At 36.9% G+C, this 19,634-nt stretch overlaps 1 protein-coding gene and 1 long non-coding RNA gene across 35 annotated transcripts in view; one reads left to right on the top strand and one right to left on the bottom strand.

Moving 5' to 3' along the window:
• The window catches only part of LOC116183367 (uncharacterized), a 487,183-nt gene that overhangs the window by 56,848 nt on the left and 410,701 nt on the right, over positions 1-19,634 (top strand). For 27 of the 34 annotated variants that reach the window (XR_014954476.1, XR_014954501.1, XR_014954506.1 and 24 more), the window contains one exon: positions 2,901-18,961. This is a non-coding gene — a long non-coding RNA (uncharacterized LOC116183367). The remainder of the gene's footprint in view (positions 1-2,900; positions 18,962-19,634) is intronic. The other 7 variants (XR_014954502.1, XR_014954482.1, XR_014954483.1 and 4 more) reach the window with 5 other exon arrangements.
• HAAO (3-hydroxyanthranilate 3,4-dioxygenase) overlaps positions 1-19,634 on the bottom strand; it is a 33,811-nt gene that overhangs the window by 9,365 nt on the left and 4,812 nt on the right. Inside the window, exons 3-6 of the mRNA XM_021526429.3 lie at positions 11,182-11,265; positions 9,477-9,583; positions 6,564-6,653; positions 5,817-5,860 (exon numbers count right to left, since the gene is read on the bottom strand). Of these exons, the coding sequence (XP_021382104.2) occupies positions 5,817-5,860; positions 6,564-6,653; positions 9,477-9,583; positions 11,182-11,265 (325 nt within the window). The remainder of the gene's footprint in view (positions 1-5,816; positions 5,861-6,563; positions 6,654-9,476; positions 9,584-11,181; positions 11,266-19,634) is intronic.

The raw sequence follows: 19,634 nt of genomic DNA, 5'->3' as shown, positions 1-19,634 counted from the left end.
ATCCTAACATAAAGAATCTTAATTCTGTTTCTGAATCTGCATTTTATAAATTGGGGCATTTCATTAATCCTCTTTGTATGTAACCTCAGTTTGCACAGAATAGGAATAGGATACTTCATTATAGCAAGAGTTGAGAGCTCACTCTTGGTGAGACAAGGATTTTTGGTGCATGTGTGAGCTATTAACACAAAATAACCTTAGAAACACTAGTGAAATTGTCAGACGAACTCCATTAGTGAGTTTTCTGTTTCAGATGTTGCTGTCTGGGGAGCATTTAAGAACATAAGGAAGAAAGAAGCTACTTTATTAGAGTGGACATACCTGCTGTGAAACTGCTGAGCTTTATAGCTTTTAAATATTTCTTATTTGTTTCACAAAAGTCTGAACAGAAAGGAAAAAAGCTCTATAGGGCATTTCTTCCTATTGCTCTGATAGGTTTATTATGTACATTATGCACTATAGGTATGTATGAGTCAGTAGTGTCTTGGTTCATATAGTGAAGCATTAGGAGAACTTCCAGAACCTACAGTTTATGTTCTGTCCCTCTGTGAGGAGGCTCACTTGAGAATGCTGTGGGAGAAGCAGCTTTCTTCCTGAAGACCTTGTTTGGTTTTTTTTTTTGTCTTTAGCTGCCCTGGGCTCTGGGAGCGTAATGAACCTTTTGGCTCCAGCGAATGTGCAGCCTGCAGTCCTGGGTCTTGGATGTTACACTGTAGTTTGGAACTAAAAACCCTCAGTAGAAGTTTTCATATGGAAAATTATAGCAGCCCTACTCTAGATGTTGTAATCATACTTTATTTCTGCATTAAATAGTGCTGACTTAGGTTGGTGTGTCTGAGTAGTTCTTTTTCATTCTGAACTCTGTACTCATTAGGGACTGGTGTCCTCATTCAAATATGAGAGCAGAGGAAACAGATGAAAACAGTGAGAGGTAACATGCTTATAAGAATTGAAGGGTTTTATTATATGGTTCTATCCCCTTCTTCCACCAACACAGCCTTTGTAGTTTAGGTGCAGCTTCGGGAGAGATATAAACATGACTTGGAAGTTACTTAAAGGATCTATATATGACAGTCTAAAGATGAACAATGTGTTTATATGGTCATCTTTGCCAGAAGAAAGCAATGAGGATGATATAGAAAAGGGGAAGATTCACATTGTTGATAAGTTACAGAGATGGTGTTGTGGGGAATTGTACAATTTTGCTTAGTCTAGACAGTTCAAAATGATAAGTCACTGTATTGGTTAGTCCTTAATATCTAAATGCTCATATACTGTTTTTTTTTTTAACACAAGTACTCATAGCAGAGACAAGTACCATGTTATAGAAGAGAAGGAGTGATCCATTTAGGTGTGTTGGAAGTCCTTTAAGATGAGAGTAAAGAAAATTAAATAATCAATTTTCTAAACAGATACATAGAAAATAAAATTTATGTTCAAAATTAGCGTTCTTTTTTGAAAAAAAAACCTCACAGAGAGAGAGTCTTTAGAATTATTTCAATGTACTTAAAACAGGCAGGCACAAATATTTATAGTTATTTGAAGTTCAAAAGCATGGCCCTGTATTTGCCCTAGTGCAAATGCAGAAGGAATTTCTTCCTGCATGTTTTTAGTTTTCTGAAATAGTTTTAATTGAATTAACATTGCTCACTAGCCAGTTAACTGAAAACAAGAAAAAAATAGAAAAATAAAGATCTGCTTGTTTTTATATATCAGTGAAACAAGACTGAGCAGCAAATACTGTCTATGGAGGTTCACTGGATTAGCTACAGAGGATGACTATACAGAAGCCAATTTTTATAGTGCTGAGTTTACCCTTATAACTTATATAATAGCACTGCTGAGACCACAAAACATTTACAGATGCCTAGGCTCTATGGTAACCCCTGCTCCACTGACTGAAGAAAACACCTAATTTTTCATGTTCATTCAATTCCTTGGGTTTTGTTTGCTCTGAATCACAAACATAAAACTGCCCTGGGTTCTAACTGTACTAACTACATTCTTAGTCTAGATTGAAAATCACCCCTAGATACACCAAAGATCAATGACAGTTGTTCTAGTGAAGTCACTATGGGACTGATTTTCTATTGTATAACTGTATGTTCACTCACAATAAAGCTTGTTTGGGAAATAAAATTTAATTGATAATTAGAAGTAGATTAGTTTGGATAAACAAATTCCTGATATTCTACCTATACCATTAATGCTCATGAGGTTCATTTTCAAACACACCTAACTGTAGAAAAAAATTTTACTGCTGTTTTCAAATTACTCCTAAAAGAAGTCGGGATTATTGCAGGCATGGCAGTTAGAGCTTTTGAGCTTCTGGATACTTCTGCAAAGAATATTGAGCCATCACTCTTAATTAGAATCAAGGTTTCTCTGTCTGAACCATCTTTTTGTCCTCTTGGATAGAAAAATAGGATGAAATAGTTAACACTGGGATAATCCTGCTCTCAGGCTGATTCAACTGAAAGTAGTGAGACTTGTTTTGATAACTATGATTCCTCGTGTCAAAAAATATTAAAAGTAACCCAAACCAGCCTGTCTTGAGAGTTCCCTGTATAGCGTATATCTTAAAAATATTCTCCCTTTTTGATAAAAAAAGGGGAGCGTATTGTCAGGCTTTATTTCTGCACATAGAAACAAAAGAGTCTAGCAATAAAATACAAAAGTTTCAGGGAGGATGCCTCAAGTAAGGACTGCATGAAATAAATATTTCTGATTATATTTTTCCTAATGGCATTTGAGTCCCCTTTCTTCTCTTTCTTTATACATTTCGATTGCCCTGCTTTTGGAGGGACTTTCCCTGCTATTGGCTAAGATAGGAACCATAAATAAATCAAGAAAAGTCTGGCCTTAGGGTTTGTTTTTTTTTTTTTCCCTTTGTTTTTCAGAAACCATTGGAGCTTGATTGATTCTATTTACATCTTTCCTCTATGAGTGAGCTGCAATCCAGGATTTCTTTGAAGACGTTTTTTTCTCATTTTTATTCCATTTCTCTCTAAGAAGGTAAGGCACTAGTTCAGACTTATGTGGAGAGGAACCTAAGAGTGCTTCAGCTGGCACTTTTAAATTGAAGTAATTCTGGATTTTCAGAACTGAAAAAAAAGGGCTGAAAGGCCATCCTCTGCATAAGCCAGCTCAAACAATGTTGACATATGTATTGAGTAAAACATCATGGCAACTGGTAGCTTGTTATGTTACAAATGTCATGCTGGTTGCTGAACTCTAATTCTTAAAAGAAAAAAGAAAGGAGAGCTGCTGAGGAAATAATTATATCAGCTGGGTATGCCTTCAGAGTGAACATATTACCATCTTCTATCTCAGTCAAACTGTTTTCTTTTCTTTTAAACATCGTCACTGAGAGTTACAGGAACTATAAACTAAAACTTTTGTAACTAAAATTGTTAGGTGTTTTCCTCACACATAAGATATCACTGAGATGTTGGGTTATTTAGTGTCCACAAAACCTGAAAATTGGAAAAAGAAAGCTGTTCCCCAGGCTGAAAACCTGCCAAGTAAATTACAAGGAAAGAGCTTCTGTACTAAATTTATCAATAACAGTTTCTCAGAATTACTTGTTTAAAAAACAGGTCTCAGGATATATTGTAGCTTCTGATTGATTGTCAGGTTTAATCTTTAGCCCTAATTTTCTGCAAAAATATTAATAACATAAATCTTTAATGTTATTTTGTTTCTGCCCTGATATTGTTAATTTGTTATTGATATTTAAACTCTTAGCCTGGTGAGGGATGCTTATTGCAAATCACTGTATAGGACAAGGATACTATGTGTGATATGGTATTTTTTTTATTAGAGCAGCATCTAGAGGCTTCATCTGAAATTATATTTCCTCTACTAAACACTGTATGAACACACAGTGAGGCAGTACATGGACTACATAGCCCTCACACATTCCGTGCAAAGAAAACCCCCAAACCACCAACACCCAAATGTTGGTGACATTCGCAGACTAAAACAGATTTTGACAGTGCATAGAAATAAAAGTAAAATCTTGGAGACAAGATCTTTTTATTTATAAGAAACATGGAGTCTTTCCCTGAAAATTACATTTCCCAGTCAGTCAAAGAGCCAATGCCTAAAGCTGGTTCAGCAAAGTTTTCAGGCAGGGTTTCTGACTGCTTTACCATTCTCTGACTGCAAGGGCTTTAAGGTTGCTATCCCATACAGAAGAATCTTCTCTTAACTTTATGTTGGCGACAATGTTTTAGTAAATTATTTTTAAGAACTTTGATATTCAGGCAAAGAACAGCTTAACCCAATTTTAGCATTTGAGTAAGAGCTTTGTTCTGTAATTGACTGAGATGGCAAACAGTGACTTTTTGGGTTTTTTTTAAATGCTATCAAGCTGAGAAACAGGATAGATGTAGAAATAACATTTCACTGAAGCTTTTGTCTCTCAGAGTAATTAATAACAATCATCTTAAGATATTTAAAAATTGATGTGGAGATTAAGGACAGCTGATCCAAAAACCTTTTAGAGAGGGAAAACTAAAATTTCTCTTGTTGCAAGAGCTATGGAACTCAAGTTTTGAGTGTGACTGGAAGATGACATTCAAGTTGGCCATGAGGTCAAGAGTAGCATAGCTGGGTGCAGTGCACCTGAGCCATACATCCATTTCTTGGTTGGTGCAGGATGTCCCTCAGTTGCCAGCATAGATGAGACAGCAGAGAGATTTGAAAGAACAAACCTAGCTGAGCAGTGAGATTGACGGAGCTGGTTAGCATTTGGCTAGCTGCAGGAAGGAATCTCAGGCTCTCTTGGAGATTACACTGGCAGCTTCTGCTGTTCTTATGAACATTTTCCATGTGCAAACTAAGAGCCTGGTAATGTCATGGAGACTTTCCAGGTAGTTCTTGCAGCAGAACTGATCAGGTTGCACCAAGCTAAAGCACTTCTAAATAGTCTATGGAGCCTGTTCCTGCAGGTGCAGAAATGGCTGTATAGGGTGGTCTTTTGTACATAATTAAGACATAAGGGTGGTATTTTGGGCATAGTTTATGTTATTCAATAGCAATGGATCATGCACATGCTGGTTGCTCATTTAAAGCTGTGGGCCAGCAGGATTGTATAGTTTCAGCAAAACAAATTTCACACTGAAGATGCTGTTGCAATATCCTTGCAATTGAGGCTTTTGTTGCCATGCAGAAAAGCACCATCATATTTTAGAGCTCTGACTCCTAAAGCCAAAACTAATAACTTTGCTTTCTAGAAGTCACTTTCTCTGTTTTGTGTCTCTTTCCAACAGATTTAAGTGGAGTTACAACTGGAGCATTTGTTCCAGTGTGGAATTTACAATCACTATCCACAACAGAGACAAAATAAAAATATGGCATGACAGCATGGAAATAAAATGCTAAACAGATCAGACCTGAAGGAAACTAGAATAATCTGGTTTTCTCTAGGCTTCCCAAGAGTAGATCACAGTTATAGGTAAAGGAGTACAAGTAGGTATAAAGTGTATTAATTCTACTTGTAAAAATCTCTTTATGGGCTGTCAGAAGTGAAATTTTGTTAGTATAAGACTTAACAGGCATGCAAGGATAGATAGTAGCATTTCACATTAGTATAGTTACCTGATAGGTAGATGGCATCACATGACCAAGCAAGATGCTGTTGGTAATCATTTCTATGGAATTTCCTTGTGGTTGGGGCAATTAAAGGAATTTCTTTCCAAAATAACTTTAATTTATACAACCAGAAAGCAAAACAGGTACTTATTTTATGTGGTGAGAATCACTGCTCTTCAATCAGCAATTGTTCTAATTTTGAAATTAATTTGTATTACCTGGGTTTGGTTTTCCAGTTTTATATTGCCTTGAATTGAAAAACCTGTAATAGTGAACATTTAAACAGACATTAAAAAGTTGTCCTGTAGGTTAACAAAGACTAGGCAGTAATACTGGCCAGTAAGTTTTCTGCTGATAATGGAAATGCCAAATCCTCAGCTACTATCACATGTATTCAAGACTATATCTATTTTACTGACAGAGGATTTGTCTGAAAGTCCTACAAGATTAATATCACTAAGCATTTCCTTTGTTCACTTTTAATAACTGTTTAAAACACTGATTTATGACATTCACATGTTTTGTAGACAGTAGCTCTCTACCAAATTTGCCAGAATCCTGATCATGCATAAATAATATCAATTAAAAGTATTTAGATTAAAGCAAGAGTGAAAGAAGCCTTAAAGCAGTTCAGTGATTTACCTTGATAAGAGCATTAATCAGTGTTAATTTTTCACTCAATTCTTTTTGCACTTAGAAGCAGTGTGCTACGAAGTTTACTGGTTCAAAAAAGTGAGTTCCAGAAGGATGTGAGAAATACTTGATTTCTCTTTTTTAAAAAAAATCTGATTTGATGAATTTGGGGCATACAAGACATGATTAAAAATTTATAGAGCAGCAATTAACTTTTAACAAGTCTATGTAAAAGGCAGCATAAATAGCAAATTAATGGCATAAGCCACAGGCTGACAAAAATCTACAATATAATTTAATTTTTTAAAATATTTATAAAGGAAAAAGCTTACTCTTGAATTATTGGTGCAAGTTGGGTGCCGAGATCTTCACAATGAAACCATTTTTCAAAGAGGACATTAGTTGATTCTCCAACATAGTATCTAATAAAGTAAACACATTAGTCAATCCTTTTATTAACAACTGATCAGGCAGTTTCAGTCTTTTGAAGAAAATAGCTACTCAATGTTGTATAAGAGCAACTTATTGTCAAGCCTTGTGTACTTCATTCTGAGGAATGATTTCTGAGGAAAGTTTCCATTTCCCTGGTCAGGTGACTTGGAGGGGTCTTCAAACTTCTGTGGAGTGCCTTGTAGTTCTGTTGATCAACCATATATCACCCAATTCCTTCAACCTTTCCCTATTTCCTTCTGGAAATGATTGCTGCCATCATCTCTTGGGAACAATAACTTTGACCTTGGATGTAGTTACTGCAAAAAAAAAAAAAATCTAAAAGAAAACCTGGACCCAAATACCATTTCCAGCAATTGCTTCCATGCAGCTATGACATAAATTTGATAGAGTCAGCTTGCTTAATGCCCATGCATGGGCTGATAAGAAAACAAGGTGGCTTATGGTTAGTGAAAAATAGATGGTTTTCAGCTACACAGATTTGGGATGTGTTTGAATCACCCCTCTGAAGAGGAATTTAGTGCTTCATGTGCTTTAGTTTCTTGTCTTAACAAATAAATAAATTTTGGTGAGGTCAATAAGCCAAGGTTGTATGGAGTCAATCTATGGAATGACAAATACAGAATTTACAGTCAGATTTTTAAAAGACTCTAAGGAATGGTGCTCCAGTCCTGTCACTCTTATTGTCAATGTTTTTAAAAAGGTCCTGTGTGTCTTTTAGGTTAAAGTTACTGGAATGTGTGTCTGAAGAGAAAACAAAACTTATGTAATTATCCTGTCCATATCTGTATGTTCATGTCTGTCTTATGTATCTATACATATATGGTCCAGAAATTTTCTAAGTGCTTCCTGGCTCCTCAAGTTTTGCAAAAAGAACATACACTGAAAAGAATAACAGTATCTATACCTCCAATTTAGAAAAAAGTTGTGCTGCCAGCACAAATTCTGAACACAATCTACAGAGAAGATTGCTAAATATGTCTTATTTGGTACAAATAAAGTATCCAACAGTATGACTAACATCAAACTTATTTGGTTTTGTGCTTATTTGACATAGAATTAAGATTAGCTAGATCATTTTTCTCATAGCACAAGACATGTAATCATTACTTAGGCTGGAACACTGGGGCAGGCTACTTATTCTTCACTTGTGCAGTAATCAGCATGCTGGGGGCTCTGATTTATGACTGTGGTTTGTAGACATGATAAATAATGGAACAGTAACACATTATTAGACTTTGAGTCAGCATACTTCAAAGTGCATTATGATTTCCTCTTGTGCAGTCTTTGTTGCAGGTGGCTGGTATTGAAAAAAGTATGAGAACATTTGGGGTTCTGGCTGTAAATTCCCCTCTGTCCCAGGAGCACACAGAGGGAATGAAGTTTCAAAAGAATGACAATATTGTTCACTTCCAAAACATCAAGTGTCTTCATTCACCATATCAGTGTGAAAACAAGGGCACTAAAAACTTCTGATTTATTTTCAGGCATCTGATTAGATATTTTGAACTGAGGACGTGTTAATTTCCACCTGCAAGGTAGGAACCATAAGGCAGTTTTTAGTTTAGCTTCTCCACATAAGCATGCCTACATTGGAGTGCAAATCTCTAGATCAGCCTGGATCCCTAAAAAGGCATTCAGCATTTCTCTCTCATACCATTCACAGACTTCACATGGTAGGTTGTTTTACTTTAAGTAAAGTTTATTTTACTATTTAAGTTATTTTTTTGCTATTTAGTTCTTTTTATCTTAATAATAAATGGTTTTTATCTAAATAACTGGCTATTTTTTTTTTCTAGCTGAAAGTATCCTTTAAATAATATAAGTCCACACAAGCTACAGATCTGCAATGGAAGGAAAAAAGAGACAAGTACATAGGCAAACAATACTTTAAATGAACTGGACTTGTTTTTAGCTTGGAATTTAATCATGTGGGCTTCTGTTCTTGAATGGTCCCTTTCTTAGTTTCTGTAGCCTTGTTTCTTTGAATGAAAAGGTATCTTTCTAGCTCTGCATACTTGCAATCTTCCTGCTATGACACTACCCATGCAACAGTCAAAATTGTAAGTGAAAGGATAGAAACAGCATTTTACAGATACCACCACAGTTTTAAATCTGTATAGATTATATGGACAGCTATAAATTCTGCTTGGTCTGACATCTCTGGTTAATACCAAGACAGTTTTCTAGATTGCTTAAGGTTAAACTGTTGTGACTTTCTCTCTTAGACTTGTGAGTTCTGTATGGACACAAGACAAAACTGAGTCCTGCTCCCTCTAGAAGACAAAGCAAACCACTCGCTTACATGAAGATAAAACCTAGGCAGAGATGTGTACAATGTAGAGGGACTAGTGGTGAGAAAAATGACTTTTGTTTCTAGCTTCCCACACACTTCACAAGAAAGCTCTTCTTCACCTTTTTGCTTTCGGTGCTTACAAAGGAATAAATATTCTGCTTGCCAGAACTGATAAAAAAATCTTTTTTGAGTTGTTAGAGAGCTCTGAGATCTTTTTTAAAACCTAAGGCAATAGCAGTACATAGTACATAAGTAGACTGCTATAACCACAACATGTATTTCAGAAATTTCAATATGGTCCTTGTTTAACTAAAGTAAATGCTAAATGAGATCTCTGTTTATGCATGTATAGATAAATAGATATGTGGATAGAATTAATACAAAATTGCCAGGATGAATCTGATAAATTACCAGAAAATGAAAACACAGCGTTGTATTGATATAAAAAATTAGTTTCTATTAAGAATTCTAACAGATTAGTCAATAGTTTGTACTTCACCTGAGCCCATCAATTTCTGTTTTTAATCTTTTCCTCTCCATCACAAGACCCACAGTGTTTTCGTATCTCTGAGGAGAATGAGGTATCCTGGCAGGTAGCAGGAACATCTGTTAAATGAAATCAGAAGGTATCAGTGTCAGGAAGTCTTTGTTTTTTGAATTGTCCTTTTCCTGCCCCTTAACCTGAAAAGACTTCTGCTCCTTTCCCCACTTCTCCCCAACTTTTTGTTGATCCCATGTTTCTCCTTTGCAGCTGCACCCACTCTGGTACCCACAGCCCTGCAAACACTGTTTCTTGTTTTCTCTGTGAATGATGACACAGTGACTGCAATCAGCACTGCCTTGATGGCAGGCAAGTTCTCTCCTGGTCTGATCACCATTTCCAGGCACAATTGAAATGAAAATCCAATCAATTTCTCATCTGAAATTTATAAACTTACTGCAATTTCTGAGTAATTGAAAGGGAATTAAAAAAGCAGATTTTTTTTTATCTGCTCAATAAAATGTCTAAACTAATCAGCCACATGTATCCTCCCAACACTTTGAGCACCTTTGATTGCATGATGAGGAGTGCTATTCTCTCCAGAAATAAATAACAAATATGAGGGGCTATTTTCTCATGCAAGTGACAAAGTGAATAGGCAACATGTGGTTAAGAGAAGTCTATTTTTGAAGCTTGAGAATAAACCCTTTCCTAGCAGCTAGCTGGTAAGCCTGTATTCTTCTCCAGTGCAGATGTTTTTGCTAAGGCTGGGCAGTCCATAGAGTTCCTCTGTCTACAAAATAGAGCTAATGACAGTGCCTCAGCAGTATTAGTGTCAGTCTTTCCACCAAGTGTGGTGTGCTCCTTTTCATTAGTGCTTCTCTTACATGCTGAGATCTCAGCTGGGTGTGCTCCTGCAGTGTGAAGTGTAATACCAGAAGACTCATAGCTGGAAAACGTGGATCTGTTTTGTCACTGAAAAAGTCGTAATGCTTTTAATGGCATTAAGCTATTGGGTTTAACATGCTTTCCATTTTAAAGGTTGTCTCCACCAGACCTAATAATCCTTTCAAAGACTAGAGTGTAGTCCAAGCTGTGTCAATAACCATGAGTGGCAGTTCTAGTACATCTAACTTGTAGTAACAGCCAGTGTCTATTCATGCTCTTGGTAAAAGCACTGCAATCTGTGCTTTAGCAAAAGTACTACTCTAAGGAAAAATTGGATAGATTTTATTTGTAAATGGCTCTTTTAAAGCTGTTCTACTGTGATGGCTGGAAAGGCGAGCTGTGAGGACAAAAGAAGGCTGAAAATGTATGAATCACTTAAATTCCTCAGTTTAGGCAGTTTGTTTAATGGTGTGGGTGGGTGGGTGAGCAGTGTGTACCTGGCAAGGTGTAAATAAAAGACTGATCCAACTGAATTCACATAGCACATCCCATGTTCTTGACTGAGAGAATGGGGTATTTGAATAGATATCCCAGATGTTCAGAGGGATTTTTATCTGTTATTGAAACAGTCAAATGTTGAACACAGTTTATTGTAGTTTCCTATTATTTACTTAAAATTTTCTATACTCCATTCAAGCTTTTGATTTTTTTTTTTTTTAATAAATCCTGATTCCATCTCTTGCACAGCAGGGATAAATTTGTTTCTAAATAACACATAAAACATTCATGTAATATACTAATGTACAACTATAACAGAAAACCAATCCTGTTTTACCTCCCCTTCTCGGATGACAACGTCTTTGTGTTTCCCATTTTCAATTATCTTCAAACACATATCTCCTTGAATCTGGTAAAAAAGCTGAAGAAATAAGAATATAGCATTAAGGCAGCTACTCCAAAACATTCTGTACTTTATATTCTCTATACAAAGAATGTGTGTATAAATACATTCCATTTGCAGTAGCAAGTATTTGCAGATTTTTTTCTAACAAAAACTGGCTTCTAAAATCTGTATATTTAAAAAAGTTACAGAATATGTATTATTTCTATTATCTTACTAAGAATTAACAATCTATCCAAGAAGTTTGTACGTGCATATAGAGCTATTCTCTGGATCTGGTGGAATTCCACTGTCCTGGTTTTATCCTTGGAATTATTTTTTGGAGGGCACAACATTACAGTTCAAGCAACCATTAATTACACACACAATATAGAAAGCTTAATTTCAGATGTAGCAGGGTCTTTAATCAATCAAATTATATGTAAATTCTCCAAATAAGCTCCAAATATGCACATACAGGTCTTTTAGTGTACTTTTTCAATTTTTTAATGGCGCTTTTTCATTTGGAAGATGTTCTGCTTTAATTTTGTGGATACCCTCAAATCCAGCAACAGCTGCTGCTCTTCCCGCTGTGTATATGTAAAAGGGTTGCATTCAAATTATGTATAAGGACAGAACCACTGAACTCAAATCTGTCTTTGGTAACCTTTCCTTGGCTGTTTTCAGACCAAAACCAGCTCTGCTGTTTGTGGGGGCTTGGAGGTGCTTAGGTACTCATGCTTCATGACAGAACTGGGTTACAATCTGTAAGCAGATCTGTATCTTTCACCTGAAATAATGGGCACATTCTCCCTCAATTTTATGTGTGCAGAACAATAATATTTCCAGAAGTCAATTCTGCCATGCTTTCCATGTTCCCTTTACCACATCTAGAAACCAGAGTGCTAGTGCAGCTGAAGTAGTCTGAAACATGACTCAAATTTAGAACTATCATTGAAAAAATCCCTTATTTATAGCAAGCCGCTACAATTTCATCAAAATGAAAAAAAAAAAAATAGGGGAAAGAAGAAACCACTGAAGCATGAAAACCCCTTGAACTGAACTCTTTCCAACATTAGAAAAGCTTAATCAATTTTTAAATCAGTATTATTTTTGAAAGAGTTTTGAAATATTAATACATGCCCCTGGAATTGAAGATACACTCTCTGTGAACATGAGAAAGAATAAATATGCTGCCAAGGGAACAAAACAATAGGGAGAACTGAAGATACACTGGAAAAAAGCTCATGCTTAGAGCTTTCACATGAGTGAAAAGTTCACCTTGTGCCAGGGGCATCACTACAGATAAATTATAACTCTTGTCAAGAAGGCCACAGTGCCAAGCTACTGATCCTCACTGCAGTCTATTTCCCTGTGTTCTTTTGCTCTGGCTTTCTTTGGCATTTCCGAAGGGCAGCACCCAAAGGTACAGCTGCCCTCCTTCCACTGGGCATGACAGAGCATGATCTGAGTGGGGAAATGACCCCTCCTTCAGTTCATAGAAGATTCATCTAAAACTGTATGATCTAGATGGATTGTCACACCAGCTGTGGGTCATATGGCACTGATAATTCTGAAACTTAAAGTATCATTTTGGAAGTCTTGAGCTTTGGAGTGTTACTTCCCCTGCAGCTACTGGGGCAGCTATTACTGAACACATGCACAGGACATGTAGATGAGGGAAAGGACAACAGAGGTAGAGTTTATCCTGCTTCTGACATGAATAATGCAGCTGAGAAACCTTACTGGAAATTAAAAACTTGAGAGTGGATGTCAGCTATCCAGTTCAGAGGCAAAGCATCACAGTCATAAGGAAAGATTATAAACAGTAAGTTAGGAATTAAAAGAACTGTTTTGCAGTGGGAGAGGAGGAATGATGTGGGCTACGCATTGTCAATGAAAATGTTTTTCTGACTGAATTTAAATAGTACCTTTCACTGTAAATTGTGGTCTATTCTTCAAGACTTTTTTTTCTTTTAAATTTCCTGAGTGCTTCAGTCATCCATAAATCATCTGGTGTAACTGTGATTAATATAAGTGGCAGCAATTAGTGAATCTACTGCTTTGCTTATAATATAACCTGAACTTTTGATCAAGGAAACTGTCAACTATTTAATACCTCAGTGAGTTACAGTCCACTCCCATTTCAGAGGCCAGATTGGCAACACAGTACTGTCTTTTTGTTGGAAACTTCTTTTTTCTAAATACTGACTGACTTTAGCCTTTAGGGCAAATCTGATGTTTTCCTAAGTCTCTCTTGGAAAAAAAAAAATATTTACATGTATATGTATGCATATACACAAATATATATGCCTATCCTCCTATAGGATAGTAAGCCAATAGAGTTCATATCACTTGAAAATATAAGCTTTCCCAGCTGTACTGTTCTTACTGGAATAATCTAGTATCCATTCTCCCCAGCAGTACTAAAACCTGAGGAAATATGCAATATTTCTGCTCTATTAACATCTTATTAATAACAAGGCCTCTTGTTACATGAAATGCATGTATCCCTTGTAGAAAAGCCTAGATTTGTATATTTCTACTGCATAATAACTCACAATTGGGCATTAATTTTGTCTTTCAGGGTGAAGAACGTGTCTCGAGGAAGAAAAAACGGTTGTTCACCATTCTTTTTATCATTTGTTACTAAATGTGCTTATTTATTTATTACTGTATCTTCTTCCTTTCTTCTTCTTTTCCAGACTTCAGCATTTTGTTTAGTTTTCTGCTTACTATGTGGTATCTTCTCAATATGATTACACTAAAAACACCTCCTTTATTAATGCTCACCTTGCCTCTAGAAGTTATGAAGCACCTAGGAGTGCTTCTTTGCCCAAAGCACAACATTATTTCATAACATTGCTCAATATGATGATGAAAACTGCAGATATACCTATGAAACTCAAATGAAACCACCTTAAGACTGAGAGGGTTTTATAAAATTAGTTTTATAAATTTAATTTTCCTTAAATTTTCTTTGTTGTAGGAGAAATCCATCCTCCTTCCTTAGTCTGCTTCACCCTTTTTGATCAAGCTTCAAACCTGATGCTATTATGCCTGCAGGGGAAGGTAGCATGGCAGGTGCTGAAGCACTCTCAAGTCTGTACAGGGATATTCCGGTCTATTATGAATACTCATAGAATAAATTATGCTGGCATTTCTGGAGGCAAGGAGATGCACAGAGGTAGCAAATCACTGTTGCCATCAGTGGAAGCATTGCTGAAGCTGCTTGTCTTGACAGAAACTTCAACAGGGTAGTAGAACAATTGGATACTACCTTAAAAGAAGCACAAATGTCATCATTATATTAGTGTGGTGAGAATTGCTCCTTCAAGAAGCATCTAGTAGTGGAAGAATACAGGATTTGCAACTGGCCTGTATTGACTAACTAAAAAACCCACAAGTCTATTTTATTTCATGTACAGCAGTGTATGTAATTTAATTTGTATCCACCTTTGATATCAAACTCTGCCTAGACACAGGACCCCAGAGCTCCATGAGGGCTTTGATAGCTGACAGCTTACTTACAGACCTCTAAAGAGACCTGCAATTAGCAGGATACTTTGAGTTCTTACTGCTTCTAAAAATGGAATTTGGGATTGTTCAACCACTTCTGGGATTAGGCTCTGGCTTGGTCTATTCTGGCTTTTATTGCTTGTCATATGGCTAAACATTAAATTAATTTCCAGAGCAAATCAAATTCTGATGTGGGAGTAGAGCCTGGGTGCTCTCCAGACTTCAGTGGTGTCTGATCTGTTTGAGTACAGAAAAACAATGTTCTCCATTTCTCATCACAAGGGTTTTTCAGCCATCAGAAGTCTACAAGACAAACAGATGAGGAAGGTAGAGAAAACTATGTTGAGGGCTTTTGGTATAGTTTGTTTTTTTATTTTCCTCTGTTTATTTACATATAATCTCTGAGACCTGAATACTAGCCAAAACTCATACCAACAATCTTATGCAGCAAAAATATTTCTGAAGACATAATCTCCTTCTGAGGCAAGAGAATTATCATTCTTATTACATTTTAATAGGAGCTTTGTTTCTTATTAAAATATCCCAAGAGTCTTTACCAGATAAATATGGGGTTTTTAAATGTAAAGAAGCAAAAATATTTCTTTTGCTTTGTTGTGATTCAGGTTCTCAGATTTATTTTGGATATAAACACCACAAAATAACCTATAGGAATGCTCACCTAGCCCCATTTTCCCCTTGTTTTCAGACATCCACTATCCTTATAAAACACAAAGGGCAAATTGATCTGATAGGGAAGAGTTTCTTAAAAGCATGCTGACTGGAGAATAGCATGCACTAGAAGGGGTCAGGCTGTATTTAGGCCATAATCTGTCAGAAACTGGAGCCAAGTCATACTTATGGTGTCTGTGGGAGAGGGAGAGAAAGAGAAATCAAAATTCAGGTCAAGAAAACTTGGATGACTTGTGGCAGATGTGACTTCAGACCTGTATCATGTTTCAAAGCATGAAGTTGTATCTCAGTCAGACCACGTGAATGTGCTAGAAGAAGCTGAACAGATCAACCAAGATGATCAAAGGAGGGGTATGGGTATTCTCAGTTCAGTCAGAGAGAAAGGAGAGTTTCTGCCAGGCTAGAGCCTGGGAAAGAATTGCAAAGGAATGTAAATAATTATCTATGTCTCTTACATTGTTTATAGATATGTTCACATTGTTTATAGGTAATTTCTGCCACCGTGCATCATTCATTGCGCAGCAATGGAGTGAGATGTTTTTACTTTAAGACCAATGAATTTAGATGCTCTTCATAAAAAGAGTGATGTATTTGAAATAAATCAGTTGGAGTTCACATCATCTAGCCTGGAGTTCTTCTGTTCCCGTCCTGCCTCAACAGTGACCGCTGAGGGGGGACTCCTCTGAGAGTTCTTTTTAGGACTACAGTATGAGGGCTTTGGTCTGTGGGGCTGTGCCAGTAATTAGGTGGCTCTATCCATAGGAAACAACCTAGATGCTGAGCAGCAGAAACTTAGGGTGAAATATAGCACAGTGAGAAGTGGGACTTCTAAATCCAAGTGGAGTTTGTGCCAATGCAAATGTGTTGCAGGTGGTGGATATATGGCTGATTTGAATTTCTCTGCATGGAACTGCACTGTTTTACAAAGACTCAACATCAGAATGTAAATTGTTAAAAAATCAAAGTCAGTTGAGATTCACTGTGTGTAAGTGGTGGACGGGGTGGGTAAAGAGACAGCAGCCTAATTACTTTTGTGAGTTAAATCTGTTAACAGATTTAGCTGTTAGCATATCTCACTTTTCTCCAAAGCAGCCCACACAATGCAATAAATAAATTCTGAAATTCTTGTACTGGACCTAGGCTTTGTTATGATTGTAGGGTTTCTCTGTCATTACCTTTCTCCAAAATATATGGTCCCCTTGAGTTTTCACTTATTTCTTTGGAAGAGGGTTGTTTTTTTCTACCCTTAGGCTTTACAAGTGAAAATGCAATAAATACACCATGAAGCCTGTAGGCTATGTTAACACTGAAACTCTTCTTGTCACAAATGCTATGGTATGATGAAAAATCCAAGAAAAAGATATGTTGAGGACTGTTCCCTGGTACCTGCTGCCCCATAGCTGTGAGAGGCTGAGTACAAGAGGACATAGGACATAGCCTGAAGCTGTGCCAGGAGAGGCTTGGGGTGGACAGCAGAAAGAATTTCTTCGTGGAAAGGGTTGTCAGGCATTGAAGAGTCATCATTCCTGGAGGTGTTCAGAAACAACTGGACATGACACTCAGTGCTATGGCCTAGATGACAAGGTGGTTTCAGTCAAAGGTTGGACTCAATGATCTTGGCATTTTTTTTCCAGCCTTAGTGATTCTGTGGCTCTGTGTTCATGTCAGGCCTGCCACAGAAACTTTCAGTGGCCTCATCAAGTTGACTGCACAAGAATTGCAGTCAGTAGTCCATGGAACCCAAAACTCTCTTGACAAATGAGGTACATAAAAAATAATGATTCATTAGAAACTCTCAGAACTCATTATGCAGCTCAAACACTTCCTAGAAAGTTCTGTCAGTATTAGATACATAGGTCCATTCTCATAGCACTTTTTTGCCATGTTCCAACAGAAGATGCATTTCCCAAAGCATTTTATTTTGAATGAGTCTGATTTAGAGGCAGAGAATGTTCAAGTAGATGTTTGCTGACTACCTCTATTCTGATGGAGAAGGGAGAAAAAGGGAACTTGACAAATAAGAATGAATATGACAGCCGAAGACTGTGAATGGTTTAACTCTTGTAAGGTGCAGCTTCATATTTCTCTTTAAAAAACCTCCCCAATGTAACACAGTGTCAGGTATGAGACTCTTTGTGCAGAATGGAAGCAAAGAGGTAGTGCACAGAAGTTTAAGAAGGTGGTGAAGAGCTACAGAGAAAACTAAGAAAATAAGAGTTATTTAGGAAATGCCTGCTTGTTGAGAGGAGAAAAGAAATTGTGCTAGACTAGCTGTCATTTTAGCCTAAATGGCTGTTCAGGAGAAAATTTTAAAAGGCTTTGAAGAGACTTCAAATCAAGCCTCGTGTTTTTTTTCCTCCTAATTAGCCAGTCAGACCTAATCATCCTGATACACCTGCACATTAATGGCACCAGCAGAGAGCAGCTCGGGGGAGCAGGCTGATGCTCCTCAGCCCTTATCTCTGCGTGCCAACCCTTTGCTGCTGTGAACTGCAGGCTTTCAAATGCAAGTTCTGCCACAGGACACTCCATGAACGGTGTGATAACAGGCATGAGATAGTGAGTGGACAGATATAAACAATCCTAAATGTAACTTTCTCTCCAAACCAGCCCTTCTTTGCTATAAGAATACCAAAAGTAGAACAGCATCAGCTAAATTTGCCTGAAGGATTTGTGGGTTTTCGCGTTCGTGATTTGGCCTGCTGACAGTATGTCTATATAGTTTACCTTCAAATTATCACCTAGAACTATAAATTACCCTTTTCCTGACAAAATAATGAGCTGAACGTGGCTTTGAATTTTTTTTTTTTAATCCCAAATCTAATTTAGGAATATGCCTTTTTGCCAGGATACTCTCTATCTCACAATTCTTCTCTAATGAAAAACATTAGTTCTGAGTTAGATCACAGGAAGCTGTAAATGTGTCTGATAAAAAGCTATGGTAAAATGCAATTAATAACTATAATGCAATGAATAACTTCCATAAAACTGAATAAAACTGGCCCATATGTTAAACTGGTACATAACTTATAATGCTTCTGATGTGTGTATTGCCAATTTTCCGATGTGATAGGGTTGTTATGTTTCCATTTTTGGTTTCTGAGTAATTGTGGGAAGCTTACTATATAAATGAGCATGTACTGATTCCTAAAAAGCCTTGCTTCCACTTGAGTTAGCAATAACATCAGTATGCAACAGTAAATTAAAAACTATGCCTTTATAGATATGGTTAACTTTTTATATTGTTGAGAAGTCATATAAAGAGTTGATAAAAGGGTAGGCCAAGTTATTTACAAATACAGAACATCTTGTAACATGAAAAAAAAAAAAAAAAGGTTAAATTAAGTCTGCCTAACTTTGATTTTAAGGAATCCCAAGCAGCATGATGGCCTGGTCCCAGGGGATGCCAGAACTCTCCCTGCACAGCCCATGAGAAGGGGATACAGTGGACTGTGCAGGTAACCTGTCATGTGATGGATGATGGATGTGCCTGTGGCTGAGAGATGGTAGTGATAATCCAACACAGGTGAGAGTCACCCAGAGATAACTCAGCATCTGCTCTTCCAAAGCTGTGTGTCTGTAAATGCTACACACACTTGCACAGCACAGTTAGAACATGAAATCAATGAAGGCTCTTGTGAAATGCTGGCATGGGTCTGGGGAGAAATGATTCAATAAGTAAATGAATTTTTCTTTCTCTTCAAAAGGATTTATAGAAACTTGATCCACTTCTGCCTTAAACTATGTAGATGCTTAGGCTTGAGTTTCCAAAGATACTTAAAATTAGGTTGCCAAATGTCATTGGAATGACACAAAGTTAAATTATTCTGCTGGGAAGGAAGGCAAATTGTCTCCATCCTGATACCCTTACTTCCAGGCCTCTAGTAATCAACTTTCCCTTAGGATTCTTTCAGAGCCAGTGGTGGAGAAGTCTCTAGACTGAGCAAGCAATTCCAAGAAAAAGACAGTAAATAAAGAAGGTGTAAGTTGTTACAATTTTCTTAGGTTTCTACTCTTTCTTCCTCTGTGCTGCATTTGGCACAATGGCTACTCACAACAAAGTTGGAATGACTTTGAGCCACCAGTGGAATGGCTTTGAGCACAGGGGAATGATGTGAAAAATATTTAAAGCCTCTTTTCTTTCCAAACTCAAATGAAAGCTGAAAAGCTGATGATTCTCACAAAGTCCACAAAAAATG

The sequence above is a fragment of the Lonchura striata genome, chromosome 3 (genome assembly GCF_050655825.1).
Source record: "Lonchura striata isolate lonStrDom1 chromosome 3, ASM5065582v1, whole genome shotgun sequence".
Taxonomy (NCBI): domain Eukaryota; kingdom Metazoa; phylum Chordata; class Aves; order Passeriformes; family Estrildidae; genus Lonchura; species Lonchura striata.
Note: the sequence above shows the minus strand (reverse complement) of the source record. Positions and strands in the feature narration are given on the sequence as shown.